Source organism: Apteryx rowi, unplaced genomic scaffold (genome assembly GCF_003343035.1).
Source record: "Apteryx rowi isolate R43461 unplaced genomic scaffold, aptRow1 scaffold_572, whole genome shotgun sequence".
Lineage (NCBI taxonomy): Eukaryota > Metazoa > Chordata > Aves > Apterygiformes > Apterygidae > Apteryx > Apteryx rowi.
In genome coordinates, this window is record NW_020450841.1 from 342,210 (window position 1) to 367,476 (window position 25,267).

The 25,267-nt window shown below is 40.9% G+C and overlaps 1 protein-coding gene across 1 annotated transcript in view; it reads right to left on the minus strand.

The window, feature by feature from the left end:
• Positions 1–361: 361 nt before the first annotated feature.
• The window catches only part of AMFR (autocrine motility factor receptor), a 30,531-nt gene continuing 5,625 nt past the window's right edge, over positions 362–25,267 (minus strand). The window contains exons 5-14 of the mRNA XM_026082330.1: positions 21,166–21,206; positions 20,202–20,334; positions 19,215–19,348; positions 17,575–17,685; positions 14,059–14,249; positions 12,223–12,326; positions 10,151–10,285; positions 8,930–9,013; positions 3,370–3,554; positions 362–1,838 (exon numbers count right to left, since the gene is read on the minus strand). Of these exons, the coding sequence (XP_025938115.1) occupies positions 1,691–1,838; positions 3,370–3,554; positions 8,930–9,013; positions 10,151–10,285; positions 12,223–12,326; positions 14,059–14,249; positions 17,575–17,685; positions 19,215–19,348; positions 20,202–20,334; positions 21,166–21,206 (1,266 nt within the window). The 3' untranslated portion in view covers positions 362–1,690. The remainder of the gene's footprint in view (positions 1,839–3,369; positions 3,555–8,929; positions 9,014–10,150; positions 10,286–12,222; positions 12,327–14,058; positions 14,250–17,574; positions 17,686–19,214; positions 19,349–20,201; positions 20,335–21,165; positions 21,207–25,267) is intronic.

Consider the following 25,267-nt stretch of genomic DNA (forward strand, 5'->3'; position numbering starts at 1 on the left):
AAAAGTCCCTCCAGACATTGTCTCTTCCATTTTCATGTTCGCAGCATAACTGAATTGCAGTAGCAATAACTGGTCTACAACCAAAGGCTTGGAAAAAGTTCCCAAAACTTAACATTAGGCAGCAGTATTCCCTTTCGTTGTGACAGAAAGGAGCAGCAGGTGGCAAACTGCAAGTGCTACATTTACAAACCAAACACATACTAGGAACATGAGAAGTCACATTATAGAAATTCCCAAACAATTTCCAACACTGACCAAGATTTTATTTTTATTTTTTAACAATAAAAACAAACAGCTGTGCTCTGAGCAAAACCAAAGATCTCAAAAAAATTCTTTGAAGTTTACTAATAGCATTGCAAAGTAAGGCTTCCCAAAGAGTTTTATTGAAATAAATTATTTCACCTAAACATTGATGCAACTCCTTTCATTAAATTCACCTTTAAATGTCCTAAAAACCAACGGTTAAAAAAAAAAAAAAAAGTTACCAATAATTCTAGATAATACTGGGCTCCTTCTAAAGGACAGTGATACTAGAACTCATTCCTCAAATTTAAAAATTAAGTCACTGCCATGTAAAACTCAACTATACAAGCTAGCATTGGCGGTTCCAAGTGTATCTCATGTCAAAAGTTCTTTAGAAAAATCAAAGGTTAGCAGATTGGCCTGCAGCTAGCCTAAGGTCCAGCTGCCCCAATTCTTCTAGTCTTTCTGAATAAACTCAGGGTGACACTGTGGGGTTAAAAAATGAAATAAAATGCAAGATACCGGAGCTATCTCCAGCCTCTCCATTGAAGTCCCATCTGTATTGCTCTAGAGACCAGAACAGGCAGGCCTTTCAACTGTATCCCACTGGCATATCCTAACACTGAATTCCGGGGGCTAATAACTTCACCTTGTGCCCCCTTCTCTTCCCTTTATTCCTCTCTGTCTCCCACTTGTTTCTGGCCATAAAAGGCAAAGGAAAATAGTGCAGCCCTGGGGAGTGAACAGAGCTAGAAGTCAGCGAGTGCAGAAAAGCCCAGAAACAGTAAACAATTTTATACTGGAATCAATGTGAATTAGCGCTTCGCTGCACAATTCACGGTCTTATTTTCTTCTACTTTATGTAGCTAGACAACTTCCATCCAGGCTAAGAACTCACTTTGCAGGAATACTACTCGAGCCCCTCAAGCTGGCCTATGGAATACTCTTCATTCACTCTTGATACGAACAGTAACTTAAGAGCAGACGCCTGCTCGTCTAATACAGGGTTCGCTGCAAATTTCTAAGCTTTCTTCCCTTCTTGGAATGACTCTCCCTGATCTCAAGCTAAACATGCCAGTGCCCTCCATGACCTGTACACACAGCTGCTAATTTGGACACACTCTTTCCCCAGCCTCTGCTGTGCAGTCAGCCTAATACCTCATGCTAGCTGCAGAAATCATGCCTGTGGTTTAGAAATTGCCTTCGTTTGTGGAAGGGATCAATGTCACATAGAAAATATTACAAAAAAAGGTTAATTTGTCAGCTGTCCAAACATTATTAGACCACATGCTTTATACAGCAGAGGCAGCCAGCTCACTCAGCAGCACAGCTAGCTGAACTCTGACGAGACACTTTCCTGCTGGTATAGAAAGCGCAGGTTTCCTTGTATTTAATTTATTTATTCAACATTGCTCACGAGGCGGAGAAGAGGGAGGGGCAGCGAGCGCTAAGAGTTTTGTTGCATCTGAAGTCTCCGTTCGGCGGCAGCAGCTAACGTTCTGCGACGCAGAGTGACAGGATCAGCGGAAGCGCCCTCAGACGGAGAGGGCTTCTCTGTGATCAGCTCCTCATCAGAGGTTTTGTTTAAATAGCGCCTACAGGAGGACAAAGGAACATATGGATAAGTAGAACCCACCTCATTTTGGCTCTGGAAAATACCTAACTGGTACATCCAGGAAATAAGGTAGATTAAAGGCATATTGAAAGCAGGAAAATCCTTTTGATACGTACACACTATATATTCCAGAAAAGGCTCATATAACCTATGATACGCTTTATAGAGCTAACAGCAGCTCTTCATTTTTGTGCAAGATTCTTGCGCATACAAGATGGAGCCAGTTCTAAAGGTCTGCGCTCTATTCTTAGCTCAGTGATTCACTAAGACTTCAGGTGAGTTACTTAATCTCCGTCTCCATTATTTCACCATTTAAGATGAGGCATTGTCTACCATAAGAATTCATTCACCGGTGTTAACAAGCAAGTCTTTGAGAGAAGAGGTGCTAAGGCTGCAAAGTGTAAGATAATGCAAAAATACAAGGAAGCAGCTTCCAGATTTCTAGACCCCAATACATTACAAAATACAGTAGTGTGGAATTCCACAGCTCTTAAAATACATAGGAAGGGAACTAGTAAACCAGAACATAAAAATACTTTGCCTCTCTGAATGACATTTTTCAAATGTCAAGGAAAATGATTCTGGCAGCAAGCCTATTTATAGACAAACTCTTTAAAAGCTGTTGTCCCACCCATTATTCACATGGTAGCATTTCAATGCGCAAAAGAAACCTAAAAACATGAGCAGCCTATCTGTTAACACCAAAGGATGCACAACCCAATACATTTTTTGTAGACTCTTTCAATATTTTCCCTAAGATACAAAGGTAGAGACAGCATTTGTTCAAGACAAATGCTAAATAAAAGTTTCCTCTATAACATTAAAATGTTTTTCCTTCTCTTGTTTATCAACATTGGACGCTAGCAAACTTCACCAGAATGACTAAGTCATGTTAAAAAAAAAAAAAGAAAAAAAGTTAAGTACTACATATAACACCTTTAATTAGCTAGGCTAAAAGAATCAGTTAAAGCCGGTCACTGTCTTCTCAGAAGTGTTGACTTGCCAGTTAATCCTGAGTTCCTTTGAGGTGCTTTAGTGAGTAGTACTCTATCAACCCTACGCCACCTAGCGCTAAAGACACTTACTCTGTACTTGGAAAGAGTGATGCCCGACAGAAGTTTCAGCTGTAACAGCATACACTGTGTATGCTGACACCTGTGCTAGAAGACAAGCTAAGGACATACTAGAGAACCCAGCAGAAGTAATGGTCTCTCACTTATTATAGGACCAAACTAAAACTCATTGAAGCTGGAGAAATCATCCTTTGATTTCAAAGATCTTTGGATCAGCTAGTTAGGAAGCTCTGTGTTGGGATCTATAACACTATTTCAGAATTGGGCTCATCAGCAATGGTTATTTTAAAAAGCATTCTCAGCCTGCTGTAGCAGATGCATTCATTGTTCCCACTATATTTTGCATCTACCCAACCTCTCATTGGTCATAATCCATTTGAAGTTCATTCTGGGGGTTACATTTGAGTGGCCTGGCTATGGTTTCAGGGAGGAACATACTTTCGAGCTTGCTGCAACAAGTCCTCCTTCCGTTGAACCAACATACGCTGCCTTTCATCAGCTGACTTTGAAAAGCGACTTCCCCTGGCCTCAAAATCTTCTGTTTCACTAGGTTCTACTTCCACTTCACTGAATTCCACCATTTCTTCCAGTCTTGAGTTGAGTTCAAGTGGCACTCTCTCAGTCTAAGAGAAGGGGGGGGTGGGAGAGGGAAGGGGGAAGAAAAAGAAATCATCAGTCTGTGAAAAGTTTGCAAACAGGGCTTCTCTGCAACCAATATAACAAGCTAAAAAGAGCTGTGATTTTCAGATACACTGGAGTAAACTAGACTCTCACCTATTTACCCAATTCTCTTTGTTCTCCTTTAAAAACCCCAGCCAAAATACACAAAGATAATTCAAAACATGTTCAAAGAGTCAGTATTCTATAAGGCTGTATATTTTATGCCATGTTTGAAAGTGAGCTCAGATACATAAAAAATTAATTACTCATAATTAATGCTCTCTCAAAGTGGGGTACTTGATACAGTCAGATTCTGGAGCTGGCTTAATAAGCAATACAACAGTAAAGAGTTTTAAAAAAAGCCCAGAAATCCATATACTAAGGAAAGAGTACCAAACATATTTGCAAAGAGGATTGGGAACTTGAGACAGGAATTTCTGATGCTGCAGTTCACCAGGTTCTGCAGCACCCAAATTATCACGTATTTGGACTGCTGGGGCAAGGCTGGCAGCTGTCCCAAGCAGTACATGTCAATAAAGGAAGCTAGCAGCCCTGCTCGTAGCACCTCCTCACCCTTGACAGCTGGCCGACAGCGCTCATGTGAAAATTGAGCTGATGAACGATGACACTGGTAAACTAGCATAGGTGAAATCATGTATCCTGATCACATTCTGTCATATACTATCAAGTCAGCTCTGCAGGGGAAAAACAAGATGCTGCTAAGCACAGTAACGTCAAAAATCAAATCACCTCAACCAAGAGCTTAAGAGTTTAGCCATCATTTGGTATTCCAGTAGCTTACTCAAACAAGGAGGATGCATAAGAGAGGTATTACCCTAGTCAGTTCCTACAGTCTAGTTTTGGGCCTTTGGTACTCCAGCTGCACAAGCCTCAATGGCCAGTCACATGTGTAATAAGTCCCAGCAGCCTGGGCTCAGCAGTATTACAGTGTGCAACGCATAGGTTTCAACAGCTGATGTGCAAAACAAGTTGAGTCACTCCAAAGCCCTAGAGATGTACCAGTAACTCCATCTCACTGATGCAATGCCTTTAGAGAGCAAACGGCAAGGCAAATGTCACTTCCTATCAGCTAGGTGAACCAAAGAGGAACTGCCAGGACCTAAGCCAGAAGAGTACTGACACTGCAACCTCAGACACAACAAGTATTCTCAGCATATTTCAATGAAGTGCCCCGCACAGTGGCATCTACAGGAGGGTTCCCCCTATCACACACACTAATGTCTTGGGGTGACACGACAGGGGTACTGTCGGACTGCCTCAGAGCAATGCCTCGCCTGAGATGAGGAAGTGAGAGCTCCACAGAGTGATCTTACCCACTTTCTCCAGGGCCAGAAAGCCCACAGTCAGTCTCCAAAGACTTCAGCAGATCCAGAGGAACAAGTATGAAACACCCTTGACTACTGCTTCTGATTACCAAATTAGAAAATAGGTGGATAAGGCAAAGGGAAGTTTTGCTGGGATAAAGCAGTAAGAAGGGTACTCATTATGGTTGAGACATGACTGCTTTTTTCCCTGTGGACCTTTTGTATCAGAAGATAGAAGCTAGGGTCACCTCAGCTTTTTTTTTTTCCCCCCTAATGTTGCAAAGATGCAAATATTAATTTCCAGAGCCTGTTCTTCTATCTGAGCACAGGAGCAACTACGTAGGAGGTTTAAAAGAGAGAAATACCAAAACTTGGAGTAATGAGGGTTATGAAAAGCCTAAATATCAGACCAGATCTCAGATGCAGAAACCTGAACACTTCAGAATCTACTCCTCTTACAGGCTCCAGGAAAAAAGGAATTAGTAATGTGAAAACCACAGATGCCTCAGAAGTACATCTAAGTAGTGTCACCAAGTATTTAAGCAATGGCAATAAACTGGCTTGTTAAGAAGGGGCAACAGTTGCACCAGGAAAGCATCAGCTTTATAATGACAACTTTCAAGCCAGGTCTGAAGAGTCCCACCCAATATCCACTATGGATTACAGAAACAGATAAACAAAAGAATTGTTTTTTAAAGGATAATTCTAAAATAAATTTTAGTGCATGGAAACACAAGCTTTCAGGAAATAGCTATAGCTGCTCAGGCATCTGTTCTTCTTGGGAGTAATAACAGAATCAAAAAAAAGCATGGGAGGGCAAATATAACATACTGGGAATGGAAAGGGAGCATATAGACCATCACGCACCCTGCTGGCAGCATTAGCATTTCAATACACAACCAGAAAAAAGTGTGCACGTGGCATCTTGCTAAGTGTTAAGGTGAAGATTGTTAGAACCAGTCAATGTTTTCAGAGCATTATCTAGCAAGCCTTTAACACACTTAATTTACACTGTGTTGGCGCTCAGTACGACCTAAGTTATGTCTGCACAGACACCCCAAAATTGCAAGTTACATTTAGAGAAAAAAAAAAAAAAAAAAAAAAAAAGAGTCACTGCTGTAAAAAAAAAAAAAAAAAAAAAAAAAAAAAAAAGTTGTAGAGGAGATGTCTGCACCCAAAAATCAAAATTGCAAAAGTTACATTTAAAAAAAAAAAAAAAAAAAAAGAGTCACTACCTCTGTCTTAATTCTATAGAGGGTTCAAAGATCTTAAGTCATAATGTAGCACAGCAAACAGAGGATATTACCCGTAAGGAAGGGTGCATTTGTCTGAGCTTGTCAGCTCTCATTAGCAGTGTTATTTCCAACGAGCAGAACCCTAGCGGGTTTGCCACTTGCTGTTGGAGACCTATAACAATTCTCAATGGACATCTTGATTAAAAAGGAAGGAAAAAAAAAAAGAGCTTGAAAGCTTGTAAAACATACTCTAAGGCTGCAACAGAAGGCAATTGGAGAAATCCACTGCCTGGCTGCCATGGTCTCTCCCAGCTGTATAAGGTGCAAAGTTGCATCTATCCACTATTTGGAAATGCAAGTTTCACCCACAGGAGATGGTGGCTTCTTACATCCCTCCCCTCTTACATATAAAAAGCTTCTTAAAAATGAAGTGCAATCTGCTGAAGTAGCCTGTTTACTGCTAGATCCTTCCAGATAGACAGAGTTTGGCGGACTACAGCGATACACACTTTTGGCAAGACAAAAAGAGAACATCTATAATAGGCCAGGTACTCCGTTAAGAACTGAAATCAAATTTGAAGAGAGACAAGAGTGACTGAGTTCCCTAAAGGACGCCTCTATGCTCCCAGGTCTTCTCTCAGCCAGAGGAATATTACCAGTAACAGAGTCGAGCAAGCCTGACTCCTAGGTAGATCTCTGTGGCAACATAGCAGGTGTGATCCACTTGTTTTAAGCCAGCATAAATGCACAAAGCAATTGGTTTGGCCTAACATCCATTGAAAAGCACTTGCATCCTCTCCAGGGAGGCAACGTGTTCAAACACACAGGCCTCCCCCCCCCCAGAAAAAAAAACAACAACTTTTCTGGGGCAAGGTCAGCGGCAGAAGAGGGATCTCTGTACCACATTCAGCTGCAGTACATTGATAGTATGATAAGGATACAGCAGGAGGGAGAAAACATGGTCCAAAACAGGAAGCAGGTCAGTATGGCAGGACTAAAACCAAGAAGTCACAGCCTTTAGGGCACACCTACTCACTTTAGTTACACACCATCACCTTAAATGCAAACAACAGAAGAAAAGAGTTTGGCTTAGCTGTCCAATTTGGGGCACTAATCTGTAACATTTATGCATGTACCAGGCAGAAGAGGAATAGCAGCAACTGGAGCTTCCATTACACCCCCCAGAAGCAAGTTTCTCTTGGTGCATGCCAATGCCAGTCTCCTACTTAGGCCTTGGCCTGTAAAGTCCAGCTCTCACTGTAAACACCCATCCAATAACACCTGACTAGAGACCACCAGTTCATTCCAAACATGCAGGCAGCCACCTGTAGCACCACTCAGTTGCTTTGGATTTTGCATGAAATTCACCATTTTCCACAGTCACGCAAGGTTCTCTAGGCTATCACTGTGCTACTCTACAGAACAAAAATACATTCTCCTTCCAAACAGCCATTTGCTCCAGCTAAAACACTGCTAATTTGAGCAAAGTTCTCTGCTGTAATGCAAAGCAAGGACACACCACTTTTAGAGGGCACATCTTCAAAGACATTACAGATGTACACCACTCCCAGGTTTTTCAGGTTCTGTAGCATGACAGGAACACAGGTAAAGTTAGGCATCCTGGACAGAAAGGAAGGAAGCTGAACAGCAACACAAACATTCAAAGCCAGTTTTGAAGCCAGTTCCAAGCTAAGGCAAAAGTGTAAAAAGCAGTTTGTAGAAACAGACATTTTGCTCACAAAGAACAGGGAAGACACCACCAAAACCTTCAAGCTAACCCACAAAGTTACTAAAGAATTGTCAGACCCAGATCAAGATCTTCATTCCTACAATTCTGCATCTCCTACCCCAGGCTTGTATTTCAAACCTGTACCAATCCCCTCTACCTTTTCTTCATCCTCAACTGCAGTATCAAATCAAATGAAAGCTGTTTTTCTATCTTGGAACACGCTGATGGGGGAATTGCCGCAGTTTGGATTCAACTGAATGACAGGTTGGCTATTTTTAGATTATTAAAGGCTGCAGCGGCCAGAAAGTCACACACCTAACAAATTCACTCCCTTTCTGAACTCAGATAAAGAGGGGAGGTTTATAAAAAAAGAAACTCACAGTTTTGCTACCACAGTGAGGGAAAAACAAAAGGGGAATGAGACTTTATTCACTAGAAAGCTAATTTTTTCTTCCTGCCTCATTTTAGCTAGCTCAAGCTGATTAACAAAGCCCTTAAAGAGGAAGAGCAAAAAGCCATTCTTGTGCTTTATGTAAAGGGGCTAATATCTCTTAGCGCTATTTGTATCCCATCTTGTTCTTACCAAAGCTCCCTATGTCTCCAAGTGCCTCCTCCATAACACAAGAGAATTTTCATACCAGAAGAGAAATACTATCCATTTACTGGAAGCCTCTGGAGACTTCCCAAACATGAAGGGGAAGAGGAAGGGGAAGAGGAAGGCATTGACTGTCCTGGCACTTCATATTCCACAGATGGGGACAGTGCTGGCTGCTGTGATCAAAGACATGATCTTTTTGTCTACTTTGTATCACTTAAGAGCACTTTCCTTCAAGAAGGAAAGAGCATATGGATAATTCTTTAAGAGACCACCATGTTGAAGTCTTGACAGAGATTACAGCACTTCAGACCTGCTGCCTGACAGTATTAGTTCTTGTGGGAAATGCAAGGAACAGATGCCACCAACCTGATCTCATACTAAACTCAATGCACTTATGCTTCCATACGATTTCAACTTGCACTTTTTGCTCTTTTTTTAAACACCAAGTTACCTGAGTGACAGTTTCCGTATCCTCCTGGTCAATACTATGCCGTTCCACAGAACTGTTCAACGCAGGTCTAATGCTATCTGGACGCTGAAATGCAAACATCATGGATTTAAAACAGTACGTGAAATGGCAAAACAAAAACAAGTTCTGTGAACGCATTCAAGCTCTGCCTTCTGCAACATCATGTGTTATGTTCAATTTAGAAACAGATAAGTTAGCAATAAGCAGAACGCAGTCTGCTGAGAGAGAATTCTCTCTGCTTCCCCATACACCCAGACTGAAACCACGCTCCAGGTAACAATACTATCTGATGTGTGCAGAACCACAATTCAATATTCTTATTAACAGAAGCCTTGTTCCCAGACTGCTTTACTGAAATCTGCTATTACTAATTAGGAACAAGACGTTATTTTGCTGACTACTTTCTTTGCAAAAAACCTTCTTAAATGGTACAATTCAATTATCCGTCAGCAGAGAAAACAGCTGGAAACGTTCTAAAGGCTCTGCACCAGAGCAACCGAGAAGAGCTGCTCTAACTGAGTAAATATTTGTCTGTAGACTAGGTAGACCATTTTCAATATATTTCTGGTACATGACTGAATATACTGCATTCATTGAGCTTTAAACAAAGAGAAGAAACAAATCCCAGGGGTTTTACTATGATTAAACATTCTATAATGTGTCTGAGACTGTACAGACAAGCACTTCATGCATCCTGCAGTAAAATCACATCAATCAGTGGGCAAGCTATAGCTCATGGGTGATAGCCTCTGACTTTCTTTCATGAAGAAAATATCCTGTACTACAAATGGAGAACACTAGCGCACACCTATCTGAGATAGCCAGCCTAACACCTTAAAAGGCCTTCTAAGGCCCACAGCAAGAAATAGATTCACACATCTCAATCATACACAACAGAGGGACATGCTGATTAGGTCAGATGTTGCAATATGAAGTGCTATACAACATATGCTGGACAGCCAAAACTGGTTTGCCCTTCCTACTGCAAATTTTCCTACACATAAAGCCTGAAAAATAATATTGCAACAAGCTAAGCTTGATTCACCAGTGCTTCTACTTACCTCATTCCCCTCACTCATTCCTAAAAAGCTCTGTTCTGCGATAAGAAAGAAAGAAAGAAAGAAAGAAAGAAAGAAAGAAAGAAAGAAAGAAAGAAAGAAAGAAAGAAAGGCAGGCATTTCGGTGCATGAGCTCACGACTTACCTGTGTGGGGAAAGGTACCTGGATGCGCCCCTCTAAGATGTTGTCAGTGGTTATCTCTACGGAACGGGTGAGCTGCAGGTCCTGTAGAACTAAATGATAAGGAACCTGAGGGAACATCTCTTGAATCTGATGGGCCTGGAAAAAGCAAGGTTTGTACAACTAGTATTAGGATAAATAAAAGTTAGCTGTAACTATCTTAATAGAAAGAGAGGGGAAAATGAATAGTTTAGAGATACTGTTTATGATATAACCCAGATGCAGAAAGAAAAACAATTAAAAAAAAACCATGCTGGCATTGACTTACAGGGCAATATTTTGACTCCCTTGAAACCAACAGCAAAACTGCAACTCCTACGGAGATGCCTCATGATCCTGAAAATTTAGGTTCCTGAACAGTGCTTGTAGATGCTCAAAGGCTTCAAAAAACTTCCCAACCCTCTTTCTATGACAGCCTTTTTTAATAAAGGCCTATATAAAATTGATATTAGTGACTGAAAATTAGCTCTACATTTAAGAATCCCTTTTCTTGGTCCCAGACAGATTTCAAAACGGTACTGGTACGGACAAGTGGCATAAGTTTTAATAACCTACACTCTCCAGCCACCCTGCCTACAAACCTATTTTAATACCATCTGAAAGTTCAAGCAAATTAAGCCTGAGTTATCAGGGAATTGTGATTATTGGATTTCAAGTTACTTGGGTAATACCCAAATGAAACAGAGAAAAGCAGGAGGGTGGACAAAATAATATGCTTTTCGAGTCAAACAGCTGGACTGGGGAAAAAAGGGGGAAAAAAAAATTAGAACACCACCAAAAGAAAAAAAAAAGGCTGGAAGGTATTTGGAGAGCAAAGCAAAAACTATGTACTAGCTGACAGTGAGGTCAGACACAAGCAAACCTAACTCCCCATTGTACTAGCTTGTGACCAAAACAACCGATTCAGCATTTCAGCCTCCAGTCTCTCCCTTTAAATACTTCCCTAGGGTTTTATTCTATTACACAAAGGAGAATTTCACTTGGTTTCCATTAAAAATCCATAACACTTTAGTAGTTTGCTAACATGGGCTTTTCCATTAAAGTAAGCATTTTAATATCAGTAGGTACTGTACTTATAATTATGCATGATGCTAAGAAATTATTACTCATCCTTAACAAAAACCCATTAATGTTACTGTGTCCAGAAAAAAGGAAAACTAAGAGTTGACCTTGTATGGTGAATCCCTGCCTATTTAACTTATCAAATCATCTCCCCTCTCACCCCATCCCCCCAAAACCCCTCAAAATATCCTGTTGAGGTTTAAATAGCAGAGAAGGCTATGGAAAGATCTCACAACCAGATTTCATTACCTTCATGAGATACATCACTGAACACTTATTAACATGCTATACAATATGATAGTTTTAAGAATTCAAAGGAAATGGCACTTCTTAAACTCAATGAATTAAGTCTTACAATGTCCTTTCCGTGCCTTTTTGGACTACCTTTGAGTGTTTATTCACGAAGCCCTGAAACCTAGCATTCCATCCTCAACGTTCCTGACATCATCATGAATCAGCAAGCATCAACTGCACTACAGAGAGCCCCATTTCATACTTATGAGGCACTCATATCAGCTACCTTGGAACTTGGTACTATTAAAAATAAATACTGTAACATCCCAAAACTATAAAATGGGTTTGATCAGTTACCACTGGACAAATGACTAAACGCTCTGGTTACAGACTCAGACCCTCTACTGCTACAAACTGTGTGTGGAAGTAAGTACTGGAAAAAACTAAAGAAGCTGCTTCAAGCAGGCTGATAAAAGAACTATCTATCTATCTATCTGCATCAGCTACATCCCACAGAAAGTACATATAGTTTTTCTCCCTCATTTATCCATCTCCAGCCCTGTCCTTCTACGTTTGTACGCTTGAACCAACAGGCAGCCCTAACTTCACTGAAATAAAGCTGCTCTCACTGAAGAGACGGCTTTCATGTGGCATCTAAACACTGTTTTGACTTCCTTCCTGCTTCTGTTCTCTATGTACATGCACAAATAGGAAGGTTCAAGCTGTTAAAGTAGCCTTACCATAGCATTAAGTTGGGAATTGCTGGCTTGTGCAATACCAAGGATGTTTGTAGTATGCATCACTTCCACTGAAAAACTGGGCAGCCAGCTGGCAATTCGAGAGCCTGAGAATAAGAAATCACAATAAGAGTCAAGCTGGAATATAAGAGGTTTTCAGGAGGCTAAGTACTTCTACATGTATTTAACACAAGTCTTCATATTTCCACAAAGTACACATGGGGAGTTCTGCAATGCAATGCAATCCATCCCTAAGGTTTTCCAAAAATAGAGATGGCCAGAGTAAATCGATAACTGCCAACCTCCCAACAAACAGAACATTTTTTTCCAGTGTGTCGTTCCTGAAACACACACTATCACCGTGGCTTAACAATCTGAGGGTAAGAGGAGAATCAAGAAAACAAGGATGTCTTTTTTCTTGCTTTAATGTTCCTATTAAAAGCGAAAATTAAAATAATCCGTGGCCAAATTAAATTCTGGAGCACATAAATAACTCCAGCAATTTTGGTAAAAACAGGTCTGCTTCTAATGAGCTAAATCTGGTCCCAAACTGGGTCAGATATATGTGGCTGGCATCACAGAGAGTATTACTACACAGGGACATAGAGTAACTGAATAAAGCGTCTGCTACAATTATGTTCTCAGGCTCAACCGATTAGGGGACATGGCTAAATCCTCACTCCCATCTTCTTCCTCATTTCTGTTTAAATAAATAAATGGATGGTTTGCTCCAAGCAATTTCCCCTCATCTCCACAGTAATTTTGTGAGTCTCCAAACCGCAGGAGAGTACAGGGGAGGACAGCCATCAAAAAGCTAAATATAAGTGTCCTTTGGAGACCTAAAACACACCCCAAAAGCAGGAGCCATGCAGGAAGCTATCAGCAGGCCTCAGTGTACCCAGAAATGTCTGCTCCTTCTCTGTTTATTATTCTCCCTCCATAATCTCCAAAGATTACAAAAACAGAGAAGACCAGTAAAGGTTCACTACGCAAGGTTGAAGTGCCTCCGCTACACACACAGTGGGAGCTGCAATAAGTCAGCACCCAATGATGAGTCTTAACATTAGTAAAATTTACTGTGAAGCAACAAAATTGCCATCAAAAAAAACCTAGAAAACTGTGGAAAACAAGCATGCGCTGAAGTCAAAACCATCAAAAAATGTGGAAGAGATGCAACAGAAATTTTCATCTCTTTCAGATATGTTTATCTGTACACACAGAACTCGTCACAACCTGAAATAGCATGTGCTTTGGTGAATATTTTTGATGATACACCACTGAGATCACCAGAACCAATATCTAAGACTGTTCCAGTACATGATGCCTAAGAAGGAGCTTCCGCGGAGTTCTGCACCTGACCAAGGATTGCAAGGTTCTTGCAAATTAAGCTGCAAGCAGGGACTTGTGAGAACCTCACATAACCTAGGGGTAGGGAAAGATCAACTTTTAAGTGGTACCACACAGTTTCCTTCCCCAGCAGTCACTCATTAACCAACCATTTGGTAGCAAAATAAAACACATTAATATTGCATTCTGTTGGTCAACAGGGCACGTAAGGAATAAATGTCAGTGTTAAAACTGCGAACCACAACAAATCAAGAAAAAGGGAGCACTTACTTAACAGTATAAAGTCTTTCAAGAAATCCCTGTAGCTCTGGACAGTCTTACAAGTATACATCTGAAGTCTTGCGAAGAAACTCTAAGAAGGGTATTTGACAAACTCCAGTAGAAGCACAGTTTAAGTTTCAACTGGAACATGGACAGAATTCACTTCTGTGGAAGCCTGTTCCCTTCGTTTGTTTGGGTAGCAGCATCAGAAGTCAAACCTGCTTAACTCACCGTCAAAGTGGAAGAAGTGATTGTGCTGGTTCAAGCGCGGTCTGCCTTCTGCCACTGCCACAGGCACCAAGTTCTCATCTAGGTTCTCCCTTTGGTGATCCTCCCTCACATGATGGCTGTCAGTGATATTAAGAGACATTCTGCAGGTGGGGCAAGACGTGTCTTGTTCAAGCCAGGACCGCAGGCACGAGCTGACAAAAAAAGAGAATGTTATAGTGAGTTTACAGCATTTGTCTAAAACACCACGATCACAAGTACATCAATTAGCTGTAGCATATTCTGCACAAAACATTAACAAAAGTATATAGATTGTTCAGAGATAATGTGGGGTATACTTGATGAGCGTCTGACTACTCTGGCATATGTTTCTTATCTCTTTCAGCTGAAAATACTCAAGCCTCTCAATACTCACTTTACTTTTTATAAATTAACCTGGAGATTTATCCCAAACTTAAAAAGCTCTGCATGTTTTCATTGTCCCTCTAGCTTAGAGCAAATAAGTTTTGCTTGGAATGGGAAACAAAGAGATTCTTTTTTCTCGCCACCTGATACTGAAAATGGACAAAAACCAACAGGACAAAGGCTTATGATGAACTGGCAATTTTCATAGCAGTTCTGCCAGACTGATATGGTAATGGCACCTCCAAAGTTTTTCAAATATCTTTTCAAAAATATTATCCATGTCAGCACTAAAGGGAGTGCCACTCTGGGAACTCTCTAAATAAAATAAAATTAAATATTAATACAACCCAGTGCTGTGCCACTACAAGGTTTACTGAATACTAAACATTCACTGTCTTGCAGGAAGTGAGAAGAGTTTGAAATGTAGGTTTAAATACTCAGAGCTGTGCCTACTTTTTGATTCCAACTGATATTTCCCAACTATGTTATTTGCTTCTTGCAAAACTTAATTTCCAGTATGGAAGAGAACTGAATTTCACAGAACTAAACACATTTCACGCTTGCAGGGTGGGGGTTTTTTTGCTTCTTCCAAGAGAGGCTCTCAAAGCACTTTAGAAGGGCAGGGAGACACACACACAAAAAAATAAAATAAAAAAGCTAAAATAAACCTGTTTCACAAGTTGTATATGGGCAAATGGAGCAAAGGCACAGATTACAGGTTTGGGCTGGCTGAGAGAGTAAGTAAAAAGCCCAAATTGCAAGACTGTAGCAAAGTCAAGGATACATTCTGCAGTCTTCCTAATGCTCTAGTGCAGTGACCTTATTGTCAATGCGTTTCTCATCACGCCTAAACGGATAGATATGCAACATCCAGAAGTGACATGGATGGGCATCCCAGAAATGTCAAAAGCACTACAGTAAAAATCTACGGTTTTCTACCACTTTGGTCATCAACACACTGCACATAGCTAGCATGTTAGCACCGCCGGTGCTATACAGCTTCATCTCTGTTACTACAGGAAAATAACCCTGTACACAGCAAACTCGGACAAATCTCTGCTACAGCTGCACTCAAAAGGTCACCGGTGAAACACGTGGAGTGATTCACCACATTGCTGTTCCTCAACAGCCCAATCACCCTGCAATCAACACAGCCCCCTTTCAATCTCCATGAGCACCAAGTCCTGAAGGTTTGCAGTAAGCCAGTGGTGGTTACATTCATTTTGGACTGATAAAGAGAGAAGGAATCAGTCACCTACAGCTCTTCAGTAGTAGGATGATTAAAAAATAGGTTGAGGTGGGCAAAACCTTAGAGCAACAGCTCTTTTTAAAGTTACTGTCTGGCTCCTAAAAGATAAAGAAGAGACTTCTAAAGGAGCCTAACAGATTCAGATGCCCACTCCCATTAAAATTAATTAATATTTGGGCACACGCTTGATCTCAGCTATGTGAATCCACCCCACTATCTTCTCTTCTTCTCCAAATAAATGGCTATGGATAAACTGCCATGTAACTGAGAATGGGCACAAGAGCTCCATGTTTAGCCTGTTAGCAAAATCACCAGGCTTTGACGAGGACAGAAACCATTCTTAGGTTGTATATACAGTTATTAATACAACCTGGGTTGTTGTTGGTTTTTTTTTTTTGGGGGGGGGGGGTATCTTTTTACAATAATAGTTTCTTCTTGGCAGATTGCTAAATCCCATTTTCAAAGGAAAAACTCCCAGGCAAATGAAGCTTGGGAGATAAGTAAACCTTTGTCTAGTGATCATGAATGCAACAAGAAAGGAGACAACCAAGGCTGGCAATTATCTTTCTTTCTTTTTTTTGGGGGGGGGGGGTGATTTTTTTTATATATATGCAATTTTAAGTTATCCAATGTAACATGTTTCCTCCCCAGATGCAACAAACAGATAAGGGTAACCTAGCTTCAGAGAAAATACAAAAGGGTCATTTTAGATGCAGAGAAAACAATGTTTCGAAGAGGAGACCCTGGGCTTCTCCTCAAGTGCACAGTAGGTGATTAAGCATTCAGCTGATTCAGTAGCATTGGAAGAAGAGTTTCTGCAACTGAAACAAATTATCTCATTAGAGACTTCTTGGAACACATAAATATTTATGACAAGGTTTGTCATAAATGACAACAAATCAGCACACACATTATAACCTCTGGTTTGACAGCTAACAAGAAAAGAGCTATATGCAAGAAGGAATTTGCTCATACGACACCACAGAGACAATTTAACTGACCATGCATGTTAATGCTAGTCAAATGGCACTTCAGAAATTCTGACCCAAGCCCCAATCCTCTGCTTGTTTTTACACATAAGCATGAAAACGAACAGCTGCAAAAGGCCAAGAGAAGGTGCATCTAGCTCAGCATACTGTCTCCACAAGCATCTGCTACTGTTCACTATATGGCAAGTGTAGAAAACAAGTAGATAGTGTGATCCTCCGGTCAAGAGCCTCCCAGCTCCCAACCATCAGCTGTTTAGGGACCTCTTCAGCTGGATGGTTTATTTGTTTAATGTGTTTTATAGCCCTGACGGACTCTGACCCCCACAGGAAATCTTATAAACAGTCCTGGCCTCCACAACTGCCCTGGAGCACCCATCATCACTTAAGGATGCACTACGCAAAAAATATTTCTTGTTTTTCCTTTAAAGCTGATACCTGAAAGGTACTTAAGGGGCTAATGCCGAATTTTCTTCATCACTTGAAAATCAATGCATCTTCATGGAGGAAGTGAAGACTGGGATAAAGCAAGGGGAAAAAAACAGTCTGCCACCCCAAATATTTACACAGCAAGCTGGGGTACGGACTTCCACTTAAAATACCATACCTAAATACTATCGACCCATTAGCTGACAAGATGCATACACTTACCTTGAGGGAAAAGATGCACCAAGTGAATCTAACTCAAACATGAAAATGACTGAAGAGAACATGATTTTTACTTTGTAATTAGCAACAGACCAAGATGACACAAGGAGTAGGCAATCATGGCTTTTCTGATAGGCGGTTACTTGTCATACTGCTCTAACTTTCAGGCCATGCGCACATAACTCTTACTTCCTCCAGTCAACCCCACTGTCTCCATCCCCAGAAACGTACTTGTGGAAGAGATGGCCGCAAGGGAGTTTTCGTGCAGACTGCATGGAGTCCCAGCAAATGGCACAGTCATCATTATTGACCGCTAGCTCTTCTGGTGTTGCGACTGCAAACCTACAAAGAAGAAGAAGAAAAAAAAAAAAAAAAAGAGACAAGAAAGTGATTATGCCAGATCAGCACAGCCTTCTCTCTGCAGTCGCCTGCAATGAAAACACTTATCCTCCATGTCTGCTTTTCCTTGGGTGAGATGTGCCAGCAGGTTTGTTATCTTTTCCATATCTAGAACTCACACTGCAAAGGAAGACCGAGTCTCCTGCACACACCTCTCCCATGCCTTCTCACAGACATATTTTTCTTGCACATGTCCCCATCTGCCCTAGGTTGAAAAAACTTTGACTTATTTTCTTCCAAGGAATATGCTCATTAGGTTGTGAACCTCAAGTTATAATCTGCGCAGATTTGGCTTATGTCATTTTTCTAAATGAATTTCAAAAGCTGTATAAATTAAGATGTTTTCTTGGGATCGGAAACATGTATGCTCTGACTATATTTGCCCTCATAAATTTGCCCCCCTCAAAAAAACTTTGTCTTTGATTTTTTGTTTGTTTGTTTGTTTAACTACAGCACCATGCGATCAGCTACTATGTAGTATCCAAACAGAGACAGTATGGTGATGAGTGGTACAGGAACATTTCACAGTACTGCTAGCATGGAATATGCCTGAAAAATGACTAAACAAACCCATGGAGCAAATTTCCATTGGCAACTTCAGGAAGAAGCTAGAACGAGGTTCTTCCAAAACAACCAGAACGACAAAAAAAACACATCAAGTCACTTGGACAAGAAGTCCAAGATACTTGCAACTCAAACAGCCTTGTGAGCAGCTTACAGAGGGGTTTAGGTGTTACACCTACCGAATAAAAATAACGTACTGTGGGTGAACTTTGTTATGCAGCTCTTAACCAGTTATTGTAGCTATTAAATGAGCTTTCACAAAGAAAACCTTAGTAATCTCCAGAGAAGTCAGGGTTTTAAATAAGCTACTAACATGAAGGAGGCAGGCTACAGTCTTTCATACTTAAAGTTGAATACATTTTTTCCTCAAATTAAGATTTTGATTCAATTTCAGGCAGTAACTGAATGCTATGGCTTAAGAAGTTAAGAGCATTTACAGCCTGGCACTAGGTTTGTACTAGTTAATATGATCCGTTTTATTATTTAATTCTAGCTACACCAGTAAATGTTTCCATCAGACACAAAGCCGATGCTTCACAGCCGAGACAGGCAGAGCTCTGCAGAGCTTATGCCACCCCTATTGCCTAGGGCAGAACACAAGAGAATATGAGGGAAGAAATACTGGGCAGGGGGGTTCACTTGTTATCAGTAATGCCGCTCTTATGAAGTCAGCCTCATATATCTGTTAAACCCCAAAAGCGCGTCCCCTGCAACAAACAACACGGAAACAAAGAACTTGTAAAATACACCCTAGGCGTAAAGACTTAACGGCTGGATTTGCAAGCTGTATCTCTCCTGCCTACCACATGACATCATATACGAAAAGAACATAAAAGAACCCCAACTTCTTGATCAGGATCCTCCCTCCAAGAGCCAAATCAAATCCCCAAAGCAAATCAGAGGCTCACATAGCTTCCATGTTTCCGACCACACGCAGGTAGTTCTTATGCCGACGAATTCTTCGCTGAACTTCATGAAACAGGTAACGCAGCTGCATAAAAATCACCAGGCTAGCCATTGACAACCAGATATTGCCAAATAACTTTAAAGAAAACAGAATGGTGATTAGAAAAAAAAATACCATGGGAATCAAGAAGCAGACTTACAAATAAAAATATATATATATATATATATATATATATATATATATATGTATGCCAGACTAACCAATAAAACAAACATTAACATAGCCTGAAGAGCTCTGGATTTTCCAATCAAATTTACCACCATCACTATAAACAACAAGAAAAGAAAAAACAAAAACAAACCAGAAAGCCAAACATTTTAACACTTTCTCCTCATTTTTTCGTGTTTGTTTTCAAAGAATCATTATCTAGTCTGTATAAATAAGGGGTGAATAGGAGAAAGGAATTTAGTGGAGGGAAGATTTATTTGCAGAATTTCTGCCACAAGAAACTGCATTGGGTCTTAAGAGAAAAAAAGTTTGCGAAAGCAGCACTGAATAGCTTTTCCTCTGCTGAGACCTATTCAGATTAGTCATACACATTCACAAGAATTGCTACTCTTTACATTCGCAGATACAACTTAAGCAGCACAGCATTTATAATAAATTGTATTCAGTCCTCTTCAGTCTGATGTCCCCTGCTAACAATGAAAATGTTTCATTTCTCCTGATGATTCAGTTTGTTATTACTAAGAGACAAAGCTAATGAAACATCTATTAAACAGATAATTATATGGTCATTAATACTCCATAAAAAATTTGTTTCCAAGAACTCCAGTTACACAGAATGCCTAGAAGTCTACTACAGTTTCCTCTTTAAATAAAGAGCTTCTCTGTAACATTCGACTCAGAAAAGCATAAAATATATATGCCCAGTACTCTTCAGATTAAGACAAGTCTCTTTGCTTAACATTATCTCCATATTTCATACCAGCATATGAATATGATGCATCAGGTCGAGCGACAGCAAGGTTAGCTCCATGACAAAGTCTGTGTAGTACACGTAAGTGCCTTTGCCCTCCCACGTTCCTTCGTGGTTGAGATCCCAGAGATGAATTACATATCTGCAAGAGCAGGAACATCAATGTCATTCTATATTTTCCATTAGCTAAAATCTCTAACATTCAGACTATTTTATACATTTTTCAAACAACTTCTGGACATGGATTCTTTGCCCTTCCTAAACCCAGTGCGCAAACTCTGCACTTCCCTTGTCTTTCTAACACGGCTGGTTTCAAACAGCACTATTTGAAAAAGGCAAAAGGCCAGCAAGGCTTAGCCCACATCGGCATTACAGAGACGACCATCTGGCAGAGGAGATATTGTAGCATTTGCTAAAAAAACCCGCATGGACTGAAAGCCAAGCTTGGGATCACCATCATGCACACTACAGACCCATGGTTTGCAACCTGAGAGGTGTTTCTCAGGAGAGGCGTTACAGCTTAGTGAGACAGACCTGAAATGCCACTGGTGACACGGGCAAAAAAGTTTTCTGTTCTACACCTCATGGTCCACATGTACATACACAAGCATTACATATGCATGTACATCCCATTTTTTTCTAAAGTAAAAGTTCTAGAGATTAAGATGACTTAAAAGAAATCCAATGTGATGACATGAAGTAGCCTAAATCAACCCCTGTACAACAGCACCAATCCATTTTTATCTATGCCTCAGGCACGGTATTATTAGCACCCACTAAAAATATCCATACATTGCAGTATTTGCATTTAAAAAAATTGTACTGTCTAAAGTTAATAACCTTTGCCCATCTCCAAATATACACTTGCGATTCAACAAGGTAACTACATACACCTCTTAAAAAAACAAAAACAGCCCACCCTATCTGCACTGCCTTCTTGGAATGACCATCGCATAAAACATAGCCTACTTACCGTAAAATCACATGAGCAGTTCTCACTGTCACAAGCAGAGACTGTAGAAGAGAGAAAGGTACATTAATCTCACGCTTCTATCACAGACAGTCGTACTTCAGCTACCTTCAGCTGAAACTAGCACACCTCTCCCCATCCCACTGCTCAAGAAAAATTCAAAGAATCGAACAGTAGCAGGGATTTCTAGAAGAACCATGGAAACACTTTCAAATATATCCCCCCTTTGCTGAGAGAGAGGTGAACAGCAAGAAAATAACTTCTCTGTTTAGTCATACTCACCCCTCTATGCTAAGCAGAGAGAAAAAAATCGAGTGTATGAGAAAGCATAAGTAGATCAAGAATCTATTCTAAAGACAAGTCAGCGGAAAAGTCTGCTTCTAGAATACCTAACCGTATTTCCACATGCTCTTGTCATCTAAGAAACGGCCCCATTAACTCCCTCCCTAACCTGTCAGTCCCACAACTCCCTGACCCTCTGCTGTGACGTCCCATTAAAAAAAAATAAGACAGGATGAAGTCCCTTCAGAGAGTGCCCATGCTACCCCTCAGGTAGCAGGGGCCAAGTGACACTACGATGCAGGGGATTTGTAACGAGCAACTGCAAACCATTTCTGTAAAACTGATTCGATGGCACACTTTTGCATAAGTAGTAAAAACAGTATTTGAAAACATCAAAAAAGGTAATGCCCCATTAGAGCAATAAAGCAATAAAGTTTTGAATGATGTTTTTCTGTTTGTAAAAAAAATTCTTAAAAATATGCTTCTATGCACATTTAATCTTTAGTAAAACCCAAAACATTTGCCAATTGTTTATTATATATCATATGGCTTTAAAAAATGTGTTTCTGTGATTACTTTACAACCACTACAATCTTTTGTCCAAATAATGGCTTCAGGATAAGACACACAAATCATTCAAACACCACAAAAAAAGTTAGTCAAGAGTATAACGTCAAGTCACTACCACTGTGTTCCGTTCTCATCAGGAGCCATCTTCCACAAAAAACTTAAATCAGCACACAAGCCGCTCCTGGCAGGCAGGCTAGGAGACCTTCTTCTAGCTCCCGCCGAAACAGCCACGTCTGGGGGACAGGAGGAGGCCCTGCCTTGTTCTCACGAGGTTTTCAGCTACGGTGAAACTTGGAGTAAACCACAGAGCAAAAGTAAACATGTCCAAATCCTAACCTTGCAAGCGGTAAAACAGAACGATTTTCTGATCTGCTGGATGAATATGCTTTGAGCACAGATTTGTATCAAAACTAGTCATATAGCATAAAATCTCTGATAAGGAAGACATCTGTCAACCCAAAGAGTCTAGGCCTTGTAACTTTTAAGAGGTTAAAAATATAAGTCAGCATTCGGGATCTGTGGGATTTTAATACTTCCTTGTAATTCACCATTTTGTGGCCAAGACATTATTTATACTGGTTAGTGCTGAGCCAGCAAGAGCAGCAAAACTGAAATAATGAGCCAGCACAGATTTGGCCAAGGCAAGGCTCCCCAGCTCCTACGCTGATCCCAGCGACGCATTCTACGTTCTAACATGAGAAATACTTCCCGGAAAGTAAAATATTGCATCACAAGTTACACAAYGCCATAATCTGAGGTTCTGAACATCCAGCAGAACATTTGCAGTGATGACACCTCAACAGATCTTGCTCTGCCCGAAAGAAACTGCTCCACTCCGCGCACAGAATCACAGAATCGCTGAGGTTGGAAGGGACCTCTGGAGATCATCTAGTCCAACCCCCCTGCTCAAGCAGGGTCACCTAGAGCACATTGCACAGGATTGCATCCAGGCGCGTTTTGAATATCTCCAGAGAAGGAGACTCCACCACCTCTCTGGGCAACCGCACACTTGTCCCCTGGGGACTCCGCGGCAGAATACACAGCTTACAGACATTACTCATGTAGCTCAGCACTTAAATGCTCAATGGGTGCGGCATGAGAAGCTGTACAGAAAATACACTACTATCTGCAAGGTACAGCTCTAAGATGTAAATACTGCTGTTATTACATGGGCTTAACTAACACGTGTGGAACAGGATCAGAGTACAGTTGCTACAGGAATGCAGTAATTCCTTCTAACAATAAAAAGGTGCAAAAACAGGCTGGACATTACAGGCTAAACTGTAATTCTCAAGTACCATATATTAAACAACAAAAAAATTATTGTTTATTCAAATAAAAGAAACAAACAAACCACCGACTGTCCTTATTCATCGTTTTCTGGGCACTGACAAACAACCCAGAATAAGGGGAAGCCTACCTAAAACCCAAGAAAAACATCCATATTGCTTTATTGCAAGCCCTGAGGCATCAAGCTAAATCAATGTTTGCAGAGTCAGGAGGAAGAAAAAAATAGCTTAATGCAACTTAATGTAATTAAATATACGCTAATGGCATACGCTTGGCAGGGTCCCTCTCAAACAGCATCACACAAGCCACCACCAAGAAAACAGTTTAGTCTTCCTGGTTTAATGCTTTTTTGCAGAGAGCTTGCAGACTGCCACGAGGTGTCACCGTTAGTAGCTGTACAGTAGGAAACCTAAACGTTTTATCCAAGTGAAGGAAACTACTCATGGGCACCATCCCATAAAAGGTATATTAGAAAAGGTGCAGAAAAGGGCAAGATATTAAACAGTTTCATATAAGGAGAGATTAAATGGACTAGGACTCTTGCTTGGAAGAAGGGTCAGAAGGGGAAAAGGAGAAAGGTCTCTAAAGTCATAAATGGTGTAAGAAGGGTAAACAAGGAATGACTCTGGGCTGGTTTTCCCACCGCAAACGTAATAGATGATAGCCAGGGAAACTATCAGGCAGCAGATCTGGCACAACTAAAAGAGCTCTTTTGTGTACATAAAGCCCAGTTAAATGTGGAATCCGTTGCCTTTGGCTATTGCAGAGGTCAAAGTATAAATGAGTTCAAAAAAGGATTAAACAACTTTCCAGAGTCCATCTGTAGCTATCAAACCCAAGAGACTTGTGCAGCTGTCAGTGCAGGAATGTCCTTAAACACCAGTTGCCGGAAGCAAGCGCAGGAGACCCTTTCCTGTATATTCTCCCTAAGCCTCCACTACTGTCCACCAAAAGCACAGTAGGCTACAGGGATCGATGGCTTGACCACGGACCATGCACTTCGGCTGATTTTGCCACCACTTTGTAAATCAAGAGCCCTGCTGAGAGTCAGCGTTCCACTAAAACACCAGGCTTTTGAAGCAAAACACAAAACCGTTTTTAAAACGCACCGCAAAGCCAGACACAACAGCTCCTATTGACATGAATAAGCTGGGCCCCATCCTGTGACCCAAAACATGTACACCACATGGTGCAGCGCGAACGAGGCAAGGCTTCAGCACCATAACACTCCCTGATAAATCTACCCCGGGCTGGCAGGAGACAGATACAGCCTTCTGTCAAGCCAAGATAAGAGACATAATGTTAACAAGACTCCACCCACTAAAGACACCAACACAACAAATCTTCAAAACTTTTCCACTACATAGATGCAAATCTGACCTTCTGACATATTCTCATGTTTAAGGGACAGTTAACTGATATATTAACAACTGCCAAGTATTTAAACAGTCTTTGTTATGCAGCTACAAGCAGTCACTGCTCCTATGTTTCCTACTTCTCTCCATGAGCCTTCTCAAAACTAGCTCTGAACTGTGGTGGCCAGCATCATGTTGTCCTACTTCCATCTGCCTGGCTTCTTTCCTCCTCACTAACTCTGAATACAAATTGAAGACAGCGGAGAACAAAACAAGCTGTCTGCACTGTTTGTTGTCTGAACTGAGGATGTGCTAAGATGACAGACTTGCAGCTATATTGGTTACCACCCCTCTGTTGGCGATTACCACTTCCTCAGGTGGAGTGCAACAACCCATGTTTACTCCACGCTGCAATGGATTCAGGAGCGCACAAACACGAGTTGCTGCATCTCAGCCAAGACGCAACTTTTTACACAAACATGAGCAAGTCATGTGAGCATACCTTAGGGAAAGGATGTTAGTCCCATTCCTTTTTGGGGAGAAATGAAATAGAAAATACAACCTCAAAGAAACAGGGTTGGGATGCACATTACCTATGCACATATACT